This window comes from Prionailurus bengalensis, chromosome B3, assembly GCF_016509475.1.
Source record: "Prionailurus bengalensis isolate Pbe53 chromosome B3, Fcat_Pben_1.1_paternal_pri, whole genome shotgun sequence".
In the NCBI taxonomy this organism is placed as follows: domain Eukaryota; kingdom Metazoa; phylum Chordata; class Mammalia; order Carnivora; family Felidae; genus Prionailurus; species Prionailurus bengalensis.
Window position 1 is genome coordinate 108,349,137 of NC_057355.1, and position 17,701 is coordinate 108,366,837.

The 17,701-nt window shown below is 38.9% G+C and overlaps 2 protein-coding genes across 3 annotated transcripts in view; one reads left to right on the forward strand and one right to left on the reverse strand.

The window, feature by feature from the left end:
- Window positions 1-600: 600 nt before the first annotated feature.
- On the reverse strand, window positions 601-11,273 carry TRMT5 (tRNA methyltransferase 5). The gene is made up of 5 exons (XM_043556303.1): window positions 11,162-11,273; window positions 9,446-10,101; window positions 6,443-6,567; window positions 1,599-2,253; window positions 601-1,244 (listed from the first exon to the last, which is right to left on the reverse strand). The coding sequence occupies exons 2-5, from the start codon at window positions 9,933-9,935 to the stop codon at window positions 1,129-1,131; spliced, it is 1,386 nt and encodes a 461-aa protein (XP_043412238.1). The 5' UTR covers window positions 9,936-10,101; window positions 11,162-11,273; the 3' UTR covers window positions 601-1,128.
- A 108-nt stretch (window positions 11,274-11,381) lies between these two features.
- SLC38A6 (solute carrier family 38 member 6) overlaps window positions 11,382-17,701 on the forward strand; it is an 87,517-nt gene continuing 81,197 nt past the window's right edge. The window contains exons 1-3 of one of the 2 annotated variants that reach the window (XM_043556302.1): window positions 11,382-11,640; window positions 12,767-12,897; window positions 15,513-15,586. In XM_043556302.1, the coding sequence (XP_043412237.1) occupies window positions 11,536-11,640; window positions 12,767-12,897; window positions 15,513-15,586 (310 nt within the window). In that variant the 5' untranslated portion in view covers window positions 11,382-11,535. The remainder of the gene's footprint in view (window positions 11,641-12,766; window positions 12,898-15,512; window positions 15,587-17,701) is intronic. The other variant, XM_043556301.1, reaches the window with a different exon arrangement.

Here is a 17,701-nt window from a genome sequence, read left to right on the forward strand (position 1 = left end):
CAGTCTCAAACAATTTTACTTTCCCTGGATACATTTCTTTGGCTGCTGCACTCAAATACAATTAACTCGCCATCAGTAAATGGCTTTCCTTGATGGGGTTACGAGAGTCCCTTAGACTTATTTCAGTTGCACCCTCATTTTCATTTTTTATTTTGTGAAGAAGTTCTGCTCATTTGAGATATTTCTAGATTAAATTTCTAGTTTTTCTGACAGTTGCTTGCCTGTGAGTGAAATACTAGATGAATGCTTCTATTGGTAATGTCAACATATATTGTATTTTAGCTCAGGTATAGATTCTTTGTTATCTAATTAATTATCAAAATAACTGACACTCCACTGTGCCTTCAAAGCACATTAGAAGTCCAGTTTTCTTGTTTTGAAAGGATGGCTATACACTAGTAATAATAATGTATTTAAAGCTTGGTGATTTATATGGTATTCGAGATGCTGTTGAGTTACAACCATGTCACTGCGATGTGCAGTGTGCTGAGCAGCAGTAAGAACTGAGGAGAATCACTTCCTGTCCGTGTTGTAAACTACTCAACTCTGCTTTAATACCATAAAAGCAGCCACAGACAACATGTAAACAAACGAGCATGATGTATTCCAATAAAACTGTATTTATGGACACTGAAATTCAAATTTCATACAATTTTCATGTCACAAGATTTCTAAAATTCTTTTTCGACCGTTAGTATAAGAACCATTCTCAGGTCATTTATTTGCCGTACAAAAACAGGTGGTAGGCTAGATTTGGCTTGTCAGGCATGGTTTACCATTCCTGATCTAAATAATTTCATTTTTTATTACTAGTTTAGGGGTACTTATATAAAATTTAGGCATACTCTCCAACTGGGGATCACTGCAAAGTGATTGAAGGCAGGCAATTATCCCACCTTCAAAAACTATTTTCCCAGGAGACAGTCAATATTTAAATATATGTATCTAATACAAAATTAGACATAATTTAGATTATAAGATGATAATCTAATTATTATCACTTAGATAAAATAGACTTATTTAAATTTTAATTTGATAACTTATAACAGCAAGGGTAAAATATAAGTGTTCAGTACTAAAATGAATGCTAAAATTTTATGAAGTCATTATATTTTATTACATAAAGGTCTAATGGGGAGATGGAGAAGACATTTCCAATGAAGTGACTGAAGCAATTTGAGTTTTTTCTTCTGAAACGACTTTATCTGTCTTCTGGCGTTTAAGAGGTGGGTCGTCCTGATTCTCTGTAACAAAGCCAAAAAACCTGTTATTAGGTAAGAGACTTAACATTGGAAAATACCTTTAAAAAGCAAACAATATAGGCATTTTAAAGATTCTGAATACTCAACGTATACATAAAATAGTAACATGACTGCAGATTTATTATTATAGTGAAATAACCTTCCGCTAGACTGAATAGTGTGTATGTCATACTAAAATTCGTAAAATTGCGAGAAACCAGTCACAATTGAGTGGCAAAGAATCTTGAACCGAAATATCTAACTAGAATTACTTTAACCTATTTCCAAATTTAATAAATATTAAAAGCTACGTGAAAAGTATTATAGTTTACATTTAATTTCCCAGAAATTGCTCACCTAGAGTCAGGGTCTGGTTCTTGTAGAGCACAGCAGCAGGAATCCGAAAGGTGATACATAACATTTCCTTGTTAGGGGCTACATTTCTTACTAAGTGAACTGAACTGCATGCCTCCAAGGAAATGCCTAACACAGCCCCAGCTCGCTGCTGAACATCCTTAGCAGGATTAGGGTCTTTGGAAAAGCTGTAACAGTGCACTATGGGAAGGAGCTCAATGCCACATGGCGGCCCATCTAAAAGCAATTTGAAAACACTGAGAAATTCAATAGCCTTTGCTGGCAAGTTCATGACAATGTGCACAGAGTGTTTTCTTTCTTTTGACAGTGGTCCCAGCTGCTGCATTAACTCTTCTCTGACTGGTCCTTGAAGGAAGTCTTTCCCATCCAAGTTAAAGACTTTCACCTTTTGGTCCACTTTGTTTAATTTACAATTGTGCAATAGCCATTTATGGGATTCAGGATTGAGATCATTAGCAAATACAGTGCAATTTTTCTTTGCTACTGGAATGGCAAAAGGCCCAACCCCAGCAAAAACATCAAATAGCACATCTCCAGATTTGAGAAGTTCTGTGATACGACTGTGTTCTGTAGAGAGACGAGGATTCCAATAGACTTTCGAAAAATCAAATTCATAGGTGTAGCCGTTTTCTCGAACCTGAAAAAGGTATCATACCTTGGTTAACCTGTTTAGTTTTAAATTCCAGCCATGGACACTGGATGGGTATGCCCACACATTTAAATTTAGGAGCAAATAACTGCATTTTAATTAGAATTCTGGTGTTTATGCTATTCTTGAAGCCAGTTAACACCCCGCATTAGACTTTGTCCTAAGAAAAGTCCTCTCTTTAAAGCCAAATGACTCTCCGTCTCATTCTACCCAGTCATAAAGTGGTTCCCAAATCACATAAGGCATTTTTCAGACAGGCCAATTGACTGGCTTAATCCTACTCTATTTTGTCACCTGACAGAGAGGGAAATAAACCTATAATTTGAAACAACACAACACATATCTTCATGAGGACTAACTGAAGTTGCAGACAGCATTCCCTTCAGCAAATAAGCTTCCTTAATTTTCAGTTTGTAAGAGGGAGGCATGACAGATGTATCTTGTACTGGGGCACCTGTGTGGCTCAATCAGTTAGGCATCCAACTCTTGATCTCAGCTCAGGTCACAACCTCACGGTTCGTGAGATCGAGCCTTGCGCTGGGTTCCGCACTGGCAGCATGAAGCCTGCTTGGGGTTCTCTTTCTCCCTCTCTCTCTGCCCTTCCCCAGCTTGTGTGTGCACGTTCTCTCTCTTGAAATAAATAAAAAACATTTAAAAAAATCTTGGGAAAGAAAAGACGTGCCATGTACACATTGGATTTTGAGGTATTTTACTATGTTTTTAGACAGTTACTTGGATTTTGCAAGGTTCATATCTACAAATTTTAGCCAGTGTATAGAAGAAATCCTTCCCCTACTTTTGTCTTTTCCCAAATTTGAGTTTTCATGGATTAAACTAAATATATTTAGTGAAGCTAAGTCTTGAAATTTAAAATTTTAAGACTTTGTGCCATTTTTTTGGGGAACGATCATAAGCATGTTAGAAAATAGAAAACAAAACTAAAATTACAGTCATGTAATGTGACCTCAGCCTTCATTTTAAGCCCCTTGTTTTAATGGATGAAGAATCAAAAGGCCAGAAAAGTTCCTAAGCTCTACAAATCTGAGAGAGATACATCTTCTATATTCTGCCTTCATGGAATATTTTGCTTTGAAATTTGTGTAAATATGTTTTCCGTCCGACCACATCAGATGCTCTGGCCACGTTAAGGCTCCAGAGTTGGAAATGTTCCTTCATTATTCTGCTAACTAAAACTCTCTAGATCTATAACCTGGAAGGTCTGAATATGTCTTGGGATGCTTTTCCTGAAATATCCTTCCTACTCCCCCTTTTTAAGGTGAAGCATAGTACTACTTTTAAAAAATTAGACTTTAAGTATCCTTCTGATTTTACTCATACTGTCTTTCAACCTAACCCACTCAGCATTACTTTCAGCCCGATTCACTCTCAGGAATCTTTTTACTCACAATAGACACAGAAAGTACTTATGCTGCTTGAGCTCCTAAAATTAAATGTGATTCTGTTTGTAGTAAAGAAATTATACTGAGTTTTTGCATTTACTTTATGGTATAAATGTTAAATATAAAATATGTCCTAAGAACAAACTTCAGTTGACTTAAGAAATCAATCAGAAGCCATTTAAAAAATTACAGAAGTTTTGGGGCGCCTGGGTGGCGCAGTCGGTTAAGCGTCCGACTTCAGCCAGGTCACGATCTCACGGTCCGTGAGTTCGAGCCCCGCGTCAGGCTCTGGGCTGATGGCTCAGAGCCTGGAGCCTGTTTCCGATTCTGTGTCTCCCTCTCTCTCTGGCCCTCCCCCATTCATGCTCTGTCTCTCTCTGTCCCAAAAATAAATAAAAAACGTTGAAAAAAAAATTTAACAAATAAATAAATAAAAAATTACAGAAGTTTCTGAGAACTTTTAGCTCTCTGAGAAGAAGGAAGTACCCAAAAGGGCAGTACCAAATGAAGAACAAGCAGCACTCAATCAGTATGCTGAGATAAGCACGGATACCAGCAAAGCACTCACATTCAAATCTTACTTGCCAGATCAGACCCCACACAATACACACAAGCAGTAGGCCGTGGACGTTATACAGGGAAAGATCATGCATGGACTCTGGAGTCAGAAGCCTGGCTCCAAAAATCCAGCTGTCATTCCTTGTTACTTTATCTGCATAAAGAGAATATTAGAAACAACCACCATTATATTTACCCAAGGAATACAGATGCGCTGTTTCGAAGGGGTACACGCACCCCAATGTTTATAGCAGCGCTATCGACAATAGCCAAAGTATGGAAAAAACCCAAATGTCCATGATGGATGAATGGATAAAGAAGATGTGGTGTATATATATGTGTACACACACACACACACACACACACACACACACACACACACACTGGAGTATTACTTGGCAGTCAAAAAGAAAGAAATCTTGCCATTTGCAACTATGTGGATGGAGCTGGAGAGTATTATGCTCAGTGAAATTAGCCAGTTAGAAAAAGACAAATATCACATGACGTCACTCATATGAAGACTTTAAGATACCAAACAGATGAACATTAGGGAGGGGAAGCGAAAAGACAGGGAGGGGACAAAACATAAGAGACTCTTAAACAGAGAACAAACAGAGGGTTGCCGTAGGGGCTCTGGGAGAGGGGATGGGCTAAATGGGTAAGGGGCATTGAAGAATCTACTCCTGAAATCATTGTTGCACTATACGCTACCTAACTTGCATGTAAATTAAACAATAAATAAATTTAAAACAAAACAAAATAACCACTATTATCTTGTGGTCTTCTAAGGATTTGTTATATTTAAAACATTAGCTCAGGCCTAATAGTAAGTATGTAGTAAATGGTGTTTTAATATTCTGTTACAATTAAATTATGGAGAAATAATTTTATACTTAAAATATTCACCTAAATCTATGTGGTCCAGAATCTTAAAAAATAGTTATTTTGCATAAACTCTCCTGGGTTTTATAAAGTCCTGTTTAAGAGAAAGAAGTCAGCGAGAGAAAGACAAATACCATATAATTTCACTCATATAGAATTTAAGAAACAAAACAGATGAACATATAGGAAGGCAAAAAAAAAAGAGCGAGAAGCAAACCATAAGAGCTTAAGTCTCTTAACTATAGAGAACTGAGGGTTGCTGGATGGGAGGTGGGGTGGGGAGCTAAATGGGTGATGGGCATCAAGGGGGGCACTTGTTGTGATGAGCACTGAGTGTTATCTGTAAGTGATGAATCACTAAATTCAACACCTGAAACCAATATTACCCTATTAGTTAACTAACTAGTATTTAAATAAAAACTTGGACCCAACAAAGATACATCTAACATCTTAAGAGTGGACTTTGTTATTAAAATTTTTATCAAGTTAAGGAGAGAAGTTAACCTATTTCCTAGCTTGGGTACAAAATTTCACATAATATTAACACATAATTATCTAAGACTTTTAAATCAAAAAAATGTTTATATTATCCAGCACTTCAGAGGATTTTGGGGGTAGAGGATGAGAAAGTGGTTTTCCTACATATTAAAAAATTTTTTTCTTTGAAATAGGTTTGTTTTGTTTTTCTTATAAAAGAAATATGTGCTCCGTAGAAGAGTATAAAAATGAGAACAAAGGTCACTAGTAACTACTATATCAAATAAAAATATGCCCACTGTTAACATTCTGATATATGTGCATATTTACATACATATTTAGTTAAAATGGAGCTATATATATATATATATATATATATATATATATATATATATACTACTCTACAACTGGTGTTTTTGTCACTTAACCTATCACTGGGCAATTTATTTTAGTAAGTGTGGAGCTCAGTAATCTATAATGATGAGGTATTTCATTGTGTTGTTATACCAAAATTTAATCAATTCTCTGATGAACATTTAGGTTGTTTCTATTCCTTTGTAGAACCTGGTACATACACATCACTACAATTTTCTCCAATCATATCCTTGAGATAACTTCCCGTAAATGGAATCCTAGGTCAAAGGAGGTACCTATTCAAAATGGCAATTTTTACCATATACTCTTCCTGAATATTTGTATCAAATTTGCACTTCCATCAAAAGGATATATAAATGCTCACATTCTCACATACTCATCAATATTGGGTTATTATAAATACTTTTAATCTTTGACATCTATTCTGATTCTAAACATTAATCTTGATATAATCTGTACCTAGGAGACAATAAGATATTCCATACCTTGGTCATCATGTTCTCCTCTCCAGACAGCACTTCCATTTGGAAATTTCGGTACATATTATCAATGTTATTGATTTTATTTACTGCTGAGGTGATTCCTGGATTTTTGTCAATCATAACTTGACCTGAAAGATGAGAATTCATAAATATTGCCAATCGGTTGCAAAATAAAACTGAAAATATAAAATGGAAATAAACTGTATCTCTTTTGGTTATAGACAAAAGTTGCATCTAGTGTGTATATCGTGGCATGCAATTCTAAAAATTCAGTGGATTAGCAAAGTTAATTAATGTCTGCCAGCCTCTAATACAAAGACAAAAACCATACGGGTACACAAGTTTTCATTTATTTATTTTGAGAGAGAGAGAGAGTAAGCGAGCTAGTGTGCGCATGAGCAGTGGAGACGCAGAGAGAGATGCAGAGAATCCTAAGCAGGCTCTGCACTAACAGTGCAAAGGTAGGGCTCAAACTCACGAACTGTGAGATGATGATGTGAGTTGAAATCAAGAGCTGGACACAACCGAATGAGCCACCCAGCCACCCTATATGGGTACATTTTTTTTTTTTAATTTTTTTTTTCAACGTTTTTATTTATTTTTGGGACAGAGAGAGACAGAGCATGAACGGGGGAGGGGCAGAGAGAGAGGGAGACACAGAATCGGAAACAGGCTCCAGGCTCCGAGCCATCAGCCCAGAGCCTGACGCGGGGCTCGAACTCACGGACCGTGAGATCATGACCTGGCTGAAGTCGGACGCTTAACCGACTGCGCCACCCAGGCGCCCCTATATGGGTATATTTTTAAAGAAAAATTTTTGAGGAGTTTCAGTCTATCTAATAGTTTTCCTTTTTTTTTTTTTAAATTAAATCTCAGACGGACCAATACACAACAATAAGCAAAAAAGTAGACCATAAGGTAAAGAACAGAAAGGAAAAGTATAAGGACCATTGCAACAAATGATCTCTAAAATCACCACCCTGTTCCCACTGACCTAATCAAATGTCTGCTTTTACTATGTACTTAAAAAAGATGCCTCCACTTTGGAAATACATACCAGTAAGATAAGTTTTCAAATAAAAGAAACAGATTATTTAGAGTCTTATCTAAGTAAAATGTTCAATTAAATTGTTCTTTTTGTCAAGTATTTGCCAGAGCAGAAAGAGCTACAAATAAAATACACCAGAAATGGTATATTGATGCCCTTTACTTAAAGTCTACTTTTTTGTTAGCGCTTAAAAAAATTGTAAGAATCTATATGTCATGTCATTGCATAAAGAAAGATAACTTGATTTGTAAGTTAGTAAAAAGTGCTCAATAATACAAACATGCTGATATATAACCAGAATTTGTCCAATTTCTTTTTGACAATTAGATACCTGATTTTGAATATGACTCTAGCCAATCATTATTCTTATCCTGTTCTGCTTCAGGTATCAGAAGTCAATTTTTAAGGTATAATAGTTTGAAATGAGGAATGAAATAAAAAAAACAAACTGAAAGTCTATAGCAAAAGCTTTAAAATTGCCACTGGATGAAAATGCTTCACTTTTAATCTAGGAGGGCCCTGAATAAAATAGGGATGCCAAAAGGGATGTTTTGAGTTCTGACAGGCGATGACTCATACATAGCAAAGCTGATCTTTGACATTTGTACCCAGACATAATTATAAAGATCTGCTTAATTATTTGTTGTGTTATCGTTGTGCATTATCAGTCCCTTTCATCAGTAAAAACAAAGGAAATGCATAATAGCATATTTCTGAAATCCTAATCATGCAAAATACTGAGAACTACATTTTATTTTATTTTATTTTATTTTATTTTATTTTATTTTATTTAAAGCATGAGAGTGCAAGCAAGCTGGAGAGTGGGGCAGAGGGGTAGGAAGAGAGAGGAGGGGGGAGGGTAGAGAGAGAGAGAGAGAGAGAGAGGGAGAGAGAGAAAGAGAGAGAATAGAGAGAGAGAATATCCCAGGCAAGCTCCATGTTCAGCATGGAACCTGACAGAGGGCTTGATCCCACGACCTTTGGGATCATGACCTGAGCTGAAAGCAAGAACTGGACAGTCAACCAACTGAGCCACACAGGTGCCCTGAGAACATGTTAAAGGTGAAAATAATTCTCAAAAGTTCTGACAATTACTCTACATTAAAAAGAAAAAAAAAAAATCTGGAGAATACACGGACATCAAATATTTGTATAAGGACAACTGCAATCCTGATTAGTCTTCTACTTCTTTCTTCTCCCAAAGGATAAAGGACCCAGGCTCAAACTTGGGCTTACAGAGATACAACATACAAAAACATTATTTTTTTTTTAATGTTTATTTTTGAGAGAGAGATTGAGAGAGAGAGACCGAGCACAAGCCAGAGAGGGGCAGAGAGAGGGAGACACAGAATCTGAAGCAGACTCCAGGCTCTGAGCTGTCCGCACAGAGCCTGACACGGGGCTTGAACTCATGAACCATGAGATCATGACCTGAGCCGAAGTTGGACACTCAACTGACGAGTGACCAAAGTGTTCCCAGAAGCATCATTTCTATATGACTAAGGGCACTAAAAAACAAAGTATGGTGCCAGACATATAGAAGAGGCTCAGTCAGTCGAATCAAAGCATGAATAAACAGGGTCTTGAACTTTTGATGGTAAACACTCAAATTGAAGAAACCTAGAATTCAGCATAGTCCTGAGGGCCTAATAACTCCTATGTACCAAATGACGAGGTGCCAAAGAATTCTGCCAAAGCAAAAAATCTGAGTTTAATCTATGCTTGTATATTGTGTACAGAAAAGCCTGAACTGATTTTTAGAGTTTGCTATCACTCTGGAGAGAGCATTCCAAAATGGCTTTCAAAAGAGAGGGTATGTAGCTCAAGATGCAGCTTAAAATTAAAATGGTAACATGTCCTGCTTCTGTAATTTGACATTTAAGAAAGTCATTTTAAGAACTAAAATGAGAACCTAATTACTTTCTAGCACATAAATATTATTACTAAGACACACCTACCAATTAAATGCTTGAAAGGTAGTTGATGATCTCGAAGGTTCAGGTGGGCAATATGTCCAACTCTGCTAAATCCTGAAGTCACATCTTGACCTTCAGGAAGCACAGCTCTCAAGATTTCTTCTGACTTAAAGTTTTCATAAGTGAGTTCCAAATTATATTTATGTATCTGTGGACTGACATTAAGCTGCTTTAAAATACCGAGTTCTGCTCTCTCAAAGGAACCATCAGTAAATATTTTATAGGGATCCAACATAACTAGTCTACTTTCTTCATCTTCTGGATCTTCAATTACACGTTTTATGCCTGGGCGCTGCAGTGCTGCCCTTTTAAGGGATCGCATCAATTTATTGACTATTTCTTTCCTCACTTTAAGTACTGGGATGGTGACTGTCTTTTTAAAAGCTGTTCTATCAAGTTTTGTCATTCCTCGAACATTAGAGGGTGGTGAAAACAATTCAGAGTCTCTCTGGTTTGTTTCTATTTCAGTCATGGTGGAGAATCTTCTCCTTTGATCCAGCAAGAAAATACCAGGTGCTCTGCTAAGTTTCTGTATCTGTGACGTCCAAGCAAGTGGAGCCAATGATTCTGATTCAGATATTCTACAGGTTTCCACTTTGAAAAGTATTCTTGAGAATCCAAATTGCCTCCATAAGTTCCTAAAAAAAAAAAAAAAGGATGCACTTTAAAAAAACAAACAAAACAAAAACAGAAAGCTACAAACTTACATGTTCACAACAGGTTAAGAATAAAAAATCTAAATTCTATAGTTTTAAATAACATGCTAAATGCTGACTGGTGTGTGAGAAGTATACTATGTTTTCCATGATATGTTGTCTTTTATAAAAGTAGTAAATAATAAATTTGCACCTTAACCCATCTGCTGCCAGGACAAGGGCTTAGTGACCCATCAGCCTCCCTACAGTCAATGAACCTCTCCACCCACAATTTTCTACAGAATAAGTTTGGGATTGGAAGGCTGACGTTTGACTTAAATGATCCATCTCTAAATGAAATGGTCATTATATTTATGACTTTACCAATGGCAATATTTACTAGGATACTTATGGGTGCTTATTACATCAGAGGCTGTGCTACATGCTTTACACACATTATCTATCTTGGGAGGTGTGTGGTTATCACATCTTTATTTTGTAAACGAGGAAACTAAAGGTCAGAAGTAGGTTAATTCATCCAGTCTCGTTTCTGCAAGTGGCTGCGCAGGGATTAAAAACCAGGTCTGTCTGACTGACTACAGAGCCTGTATTCTTAATATATTGATTGGTATGTTGTTTGTCTTTAATGCTTCACTACCCCAAGTCCTGTCTATAACTTGAGGTTTCAGTATTTTGAGGACTAGGGCTTTGCAGAGTTCTATGTCCATTCCATTAATAGTATCAGATATTCACTTTGCCTTCTAGAATACCAAAGAAATAATTGGAAGGGGAGAGGGCCCTGCCCCAGAACCCCGTGAAGCAATTCTCAAACTTCACAGTCAGGGTTCAAGTTTGGTCTGGCAGTTCTCCAGCTGCGTGATCTTGTAATTTCTTAATCGGAGTCTCGGTTTCCCACATGTAAAATATGGCTAAAGGCTCGATCAGAAAGCTTCTGAACAGATAAAACACATTCCTTCGCACCCAGTACTAGGGCCCAAGCTCAGCACCCGGGCGGTGGGTGACCTCGCGACCTGCGCCAAGAAGCGAGTGGCGGAGAGCAGACCTTGGAGGACGGGTACTACCACCTGACCCTCAGCCTCTCGGATCAGGGGCACTGTGGTCACCACTTCACCAACGTCACCATCCCAATTCCCGGCGCCGCTCGGCGGTTGACTCCAAGTCTAGACCCCTCACCTCATGCTCTGGTGCAGCTCGGAAGAGAGTCGCTCGAGGAAGGGCTGGCCCTCGATGACATCATCACGGTTCGCCACGGAGGGGCGAGCGTCATCAGAGCCCGTCGATTCCCTTCTTTCTTCTCCGCCCCGGTCGGTACGGGAACCCGGAAGGGCCGGCCCCGCCCCGCCTCCCGCGCGACTATTGACTGGAAGGCTGGGGTAGGAGCTCGCAGATGGACCTGGTTGTCGGCCAGCGAGCAGCATGGAGGCGCCCTGGGGGATCGGCAACGCCGAGCGGAGCTGGTACGTCTCGGCCCAGCAGTCCGAAGCGGCGGAGGCGGAAGAGTTGAGCCCGTTGCTAAGCAACGTAAGTTTCCTCGGGAAGCTTCTGGGTGCTGCAGGCCTCCGGCCTTTTTCCTGAAATGCCTGACAGATGAGACCTGGAAAAGTAGGAGGTGCGGGTGCTGCACGGGGAGAAGGGAGAACCTGGAGCCTGACTCTTGGGGGATGGGGCCCAAAGGCAGGAGCCAGACGCAGATGAGACCCAGCGAGTGCATGAATGTGATTGCAGCGTAACATGCCCTAGAGAGAAAGTAAAGGCGCGGGCACAGGTGGAAGAGGTGCAGCACCATTTGGAGGCTGGGGACCTGACTGGAGGAGCAGCCCTGCCGTTATGTAACTCAGTGCTGTCTGTTAGTGTCTTTGTCGACTTCCTGTTCCCTCCAACAGTCTTGTGAGGTTTTTGCCAGAGTCACGAGATTTTTCTTCCCTAGACTTAGTCATTGGGTGCCTGGAAACTTCATACAGAGCTCCTTAGCGGTGAAGGAGTAGAGGTGGCCTGGTGTACATAGCACTTCCCTGACCCTAAAACTTGAGCAAGGGGGGCCCTCGGCTTTTTAACTCAAGTCCCTGGACTGTAACAGTTTCTAGGACTTCGCTCACCAATGCTGTTTTGGCAGAGGGTGTTTTCAGGGGCATCCTCGGTAGAGCAACGTGTATTGCTTCTGTTTATTGTATGGTCATTGCAAGGTATTCCCGACCATCCTTGCATTTGAGCTGACTGAATTCATTAAATATATAGAGATTACCTTTGCAGTCCTAGTAATTGGGGAGTAACCATTGTCTACAGGAGCCCCAAGCTGACTCAGGATTTCTTCAGTAATCACATGAGCTGAGGCCATCTCTCCCTCGTCTCTGTCCCACCCCATTCCTATCCTATCTTCATCTTTTGCAGTCACAAGGTTAGTCATGGTTTTTCCTGAAGCCTGTCTGGCCTCTGTACTGGTGGAGATGATCTTCCTAGGAAACAAGATTTTTCTGGCACTGCATTAGTGGGAGGTGGGAAGGGAAAAAAGGAAACCAGTGCTGCTTGAGAAATTAGTGTCACACAGTGCCTGTGGATTGCAGGAGTTCTCCATAACTTGTCATTCATTTCTTGATGAAATCTGAACTTCATCTAAACACTTAACACTGTTAAATTTGTGTGCTTGCAGGAACTTTACAGACAGGGATCCCCAGGTGTTTCATTTGGTTTGTCTGTGTTTAATTTGACAAATGCCATCATGGGAAGTGGCATCCTTGGTTTAGCTTATGTTATGGCTCATACTGGCATCCTTGGATTTAGGTGAGTTTTTTTCTTTATTTCTCCCCTTCCCGCCCCCCCCCCCCCCCCCCCCCCCCCCATTTTGATAGTACACTGAGAAGCAAAGAGGCCCCAGAGCTGGTGTTATACAATTTCTAGTTAAATCATTTCTGGAGGTTTAGCATTTTCCTGCTACTTATATATTATTGCTACTCTGTAGTTTGGAGGGATGCTATATAATTTGTATTTTTTATCCAAAAGTGGGACTAATTTTTAAAAATGGAAACTTGACCCATGCTTGTTTATGATAACATTAAGAAGTGGCTGTTGTTGTGTCGTGTTGGCCAACGTGAATTAAAGTTTATCAGCTATCAGATTACTTACAAATAGCAATTTTGTGAGTGGAAAACACATAATCTTTTCATTTCTCTCCATCATCTCCTGTCCTCCAGCTGTTAAGTAGTCTTATTTCCCTGAGTCTAGGCATGTGTTTTGTGCCTATTCCTTTTCATCTAGACTCAACTCATATGCCAGTTGGCCCCAAATAGGAGACATTCTTGGCTTTTCTGTGTTTCCATAGTACTTGTCTATTCATTCTGTTATTATAATGTGTTGTAATGATTTGTTTGCAAGTTAGTTTCTCTGCTAAACTGAAATCGTTTAGAACTAGACCTAATCCTTAGCATTTAGCAAGTTTGTTTTGTTTATCAGTACAAGCAGACCCATTTTACCAGGAAATTTAAAATGCATAGAGTCTCATTTAGGTTTATTTTCTGCTTTTATTTTGAATTTCTTGGTAAGCGAACCAACTTTTAAGTAACCCAACTTCCTTTTATAATGAGATATATGCACAAACTTTCATAATTTTTTTATTAAAAAATTTTTTTTGAATGTTTATTATTTTCGAAGGCGAGAGAGAGAGAGCATGAGCAGGGAAGGAGCAGAGAGAAAGGGAGATACACAATCCAAAGTGGGCTCCAGGCTCTGAGCTGTCAGCACAGAGCCGGACACGGGGCTTGAAGTCACAAACCATGAAATCATGACCTGAGTTGAAGTCGGTCGCTTAACCAACTGAGCCACCCAGGCACCCCCATAATTTTTTTTAAATAAAAAAAAATTTTTTTAAGTAGGATCCACGCCTAAGTAGGGCTTAAACTACCCCCCCCCCCCCCGAGATTAAGAGTTGCATGTTGTACTGAGACAGCCAGGTGCCCCTCATAATTTTTTGAGTTTTTATTTTATTTCCAGTTAACATACAGTGTTATCACTATATTGCAGTGATTCAACACTTCCTTTACGACACCCGGTGCTCATCACAACAAATGTACTCCTTTTTCCCCATCCCCTGTCTCACCCAACGCCTACCGCCCCCCCTCTGGTAACAGTTTGTTCTCCATAATTAAGAGTCCATTTTTGATTTCTCTCTCTCTCTCTCTCTCTCTCTCTCTCTCTCTCTCTGGTTTGTCTTGTTTCTTAACAAACATTCATAGTTTTAAAACTTCAAAACTGTATGTGACATCTTAGGCAAGACATAATTATAGGACTTATTTTGGGTTCCCTTTGAAAAAAATCGCATCTTGTACTCCAGGGTCTTACATGCAGATGTATACCAGGGAACATGCCCTCTTTGAATCATATCACATTTGCCATTTAGTGATACCAGACTGTTATTTTGTGAGGCTTCAAGTGTACCTCTCAGTTTTGCTACTTAATAACAAGTATTAAGTGGGCCAAAAGTAACTTTTGGGGTACTCCACTAGAGCCAGCTTTCTAGAAGCCTGTTTGTTAGTATCTTCCTGAAAATAAGTAGGAAATTATGCATGTTGTCTCTTTTACCACTTTCAGTAAAAGAATCCCAATTATTACATCGTCTGCACCTTTTCAAATTGTGTCATGAACACATCAACTGTGTTAACTGCATTTGTTTGGTTTGGTGGATGTGTGTGTTTAATGCTAGGAAATGCAGTCTTAATTCAGTTTTATAGATGAAGGTGGGGTACAATCTTCGGAAGAGAAGAGACAGAGGGAAGGAAAAAGAAGACAATGACGGGGCGCCCGGGGGGCTCAGTCGGTTGAGCATCCGACTTCGGCTCCGGTCTTGGATCTCTTAGCTCGTGGGTCTGAGCCCCGCGTCGGGCTCTGTGCTGACAGCTCAGAGCCTGGAGCCTGCTTCAGAGTCTGTGTCTCCCTCTCTCTCTGCCCCTCCCCCACTCACACTCTCTCTCTCTCTCTCTCAAAATAAACAAACATTAAAAAAAGAAAAAAAGGAAAAAGAAAAAAAAGACAATGAGATTCCACAACCAAAACCTCTGTTTGGATTTAAAATAGGAAGAAATAGTTATAAAAGGGAAGTATTGCAAGATCACTGAATGGCTGAACCAGCAGTCAGCAGACAAGAGTGCCGAAGGAGGAAATTAGTTTTTGTTTCAAATAAAGTTGGTTTCTTTCTGATTTTTTAAAATTTAAAAGCAGTATATTTTCATTTAAATAAAATTCAGTAAATGCAGAATAATATTTTCTTTCTTTAGTGGCTACAATCCAACTCTAAGATCATCCCTGTGAACATTTGAATGTGAAAAAAAAAATTGGTTTTTTAAAGAGATACCTCAGAAAAGAAACTTTTGTGGGGTTTGACCATGTCCTCTTTTATATTTTAGTTTCTTGTTGCTGATAGTTGCTCTCCTGGCTTCCTACTCAGTTCACCTCCTGCTAAGTATGTGTATTCAGACAGGTGAGTAAAAATACTCTGAGTCATTTGTTGAAGCAGCTCCTTGAGATGGGAACCACATACAGGATTCGATGTCTCAAATTTAATTTCCAGTAGGCATGCATTATTATTAGATAGGGTGGTTGAAATGGAGAATTTCAAAAGACCAAGATACCCAGTCCTAGGGAAGTATCCAAGGACAGAATGGAAGGAAGAAACTTCCCTCCCTTTCTCTATAGCACACAGCATAGTTTTCTAGGTTAGGGTAGATTAGGGGAGACACCTGAAAGGTGTTCAAAGGATCCAAACCTTATACTATGGGGAAGCAGTGGACAGGGTGTTCATTCTGATTGTTTTCTCTTAGGGTGATTATTTCCCCAAGGAGAACGCCTCTCTAGATCTACTCCTGTCTCTGTAGGAGGCAAGGTCACTAAACCTTGCATTTATTTAAATAGTTGTGTATTTTCAGTTGCAAGTCTGGAATAAGATAGTCTTTTTGAAAATGACAGATTTAGGGGCGCCTGGGTGGCGCAGTCGGTTAAGCGTCCGACTTCAGCCAGGTCATGATCTCGCGGTCTGTGAGTTCGAGCCCCGCGTCGGGCTCTGGGCTAATGGCTCAGAGCCTGGAGCCTGTTTCCGATTCTGTGTCTCCCTCTCTCTCTGCCCCTCCCCCGTTCATGCTCTGTCTCTCTCTGTCCCAAAAATAAAAATAAACGTTGAAAAAAAAAAAAAGAAAAGAAAAAAGAAAATGACAGATTTATATGCAATTAAAACAGAATAGATATTTATAAATATTTTTCCATTTGGACTGTAATTCATTCATGTATTAAGTTCTTTTCAGTTGCAATAAGTAAAAGTACATGAATTACAGAACTGCTTTAATAAGGCTTTTCTTTTGGCATTAACAAATATTCTGTATCCATCAATCCTGGTCTTTTTATCTGTCTAGTCTCTTTTATGTTTGGATTAGGTCAGTTTTGATGCCAGATCATGAGTTTAATTCTTCTTCTTCTTTTTTTTTTTTAATGTTTATTTATTTTTGAGAGAGAGAGAGAGACAGAGTGCTAATGGGGGAGGGGCAGAGAGAGAGGGAGACACAGAATCTGAAACAGGCTCCAGTCTCTGAGCTGTCAGCACAGAACCCGGCATGGGGCTTGAACCCACAAATGGCAAGATCATGACCTGAGCTGAAATCAAGAGTCAGGCACTTAACCTACTGAGCCACCCAGGTGCCCCATCATAAGTTTAATTCTTATGTGAGTGAATTCACTGTGCTCTATCAGGTTTTGTTGTTTTCAGACTTTAAGAAGCAGAATAGATACATGAAATAGACAGTGGGATTATTCTGGCTGGAACAGGTGAGAGAAGCCCAAAGGTATTTCTTGAGAATTTTAAGACTCTTCCAAGCACAGTCCTAAATCCACAACTCTACTCTATTTCGTCCATCTATGCAGCAGACATGTCTGCAGATCCTTTTGTAAGTGATTTACAAACCACGGGGCTTCTAAGTCCAAGAATCTGAGGTGGGACTTAGAAATATGTTTTTAAAAGTCCTCCAGGTGATTCTTCTGCAAAACTGGTTTAAGTTCCACAGCTATAATTTGTATCAGTGCCTTTGGCCATCCAACCTGCAAATGTGTGCCTTTCTTTCAAGGGTATTGGGGACGGAGCAGACAGATAAAAAGACCAGGAAAATGCAATATTAATCTGAAAATACAAGTTATTCATAAAGCATCCCAAATTCAGAAATAATAGCACTAAATAAGTGTCATTGTAAATCCTGCTGAACTTGACTGGAATTTTAATGACCTATTTTGAAATTTTTCTTCTCTGTGTGAAAAGATTTATTTACCTAATTGTTAGTTTTTAATTTTTTTAGTTTTTAACATCTTAATAGGGTTATTTTATTTTTTTTGTTATGGATTCTACTGAAAGAGTAATATGTTAGTCAACTGTGGCAATTATGTCTTCATTACACTTTATTAATTTCAGTTATTTGGAAATAATATTCAATTTAGGAAGATTTCTGAGTACTGATTTTTTTTCTCCTTCACTTCATCTATATTTAACTTCAAAATTCTGACACTGTCTGTTGTTCTTTTCTGTAGCTTTAGGGCATATGAAACTGAAAACCTGTTT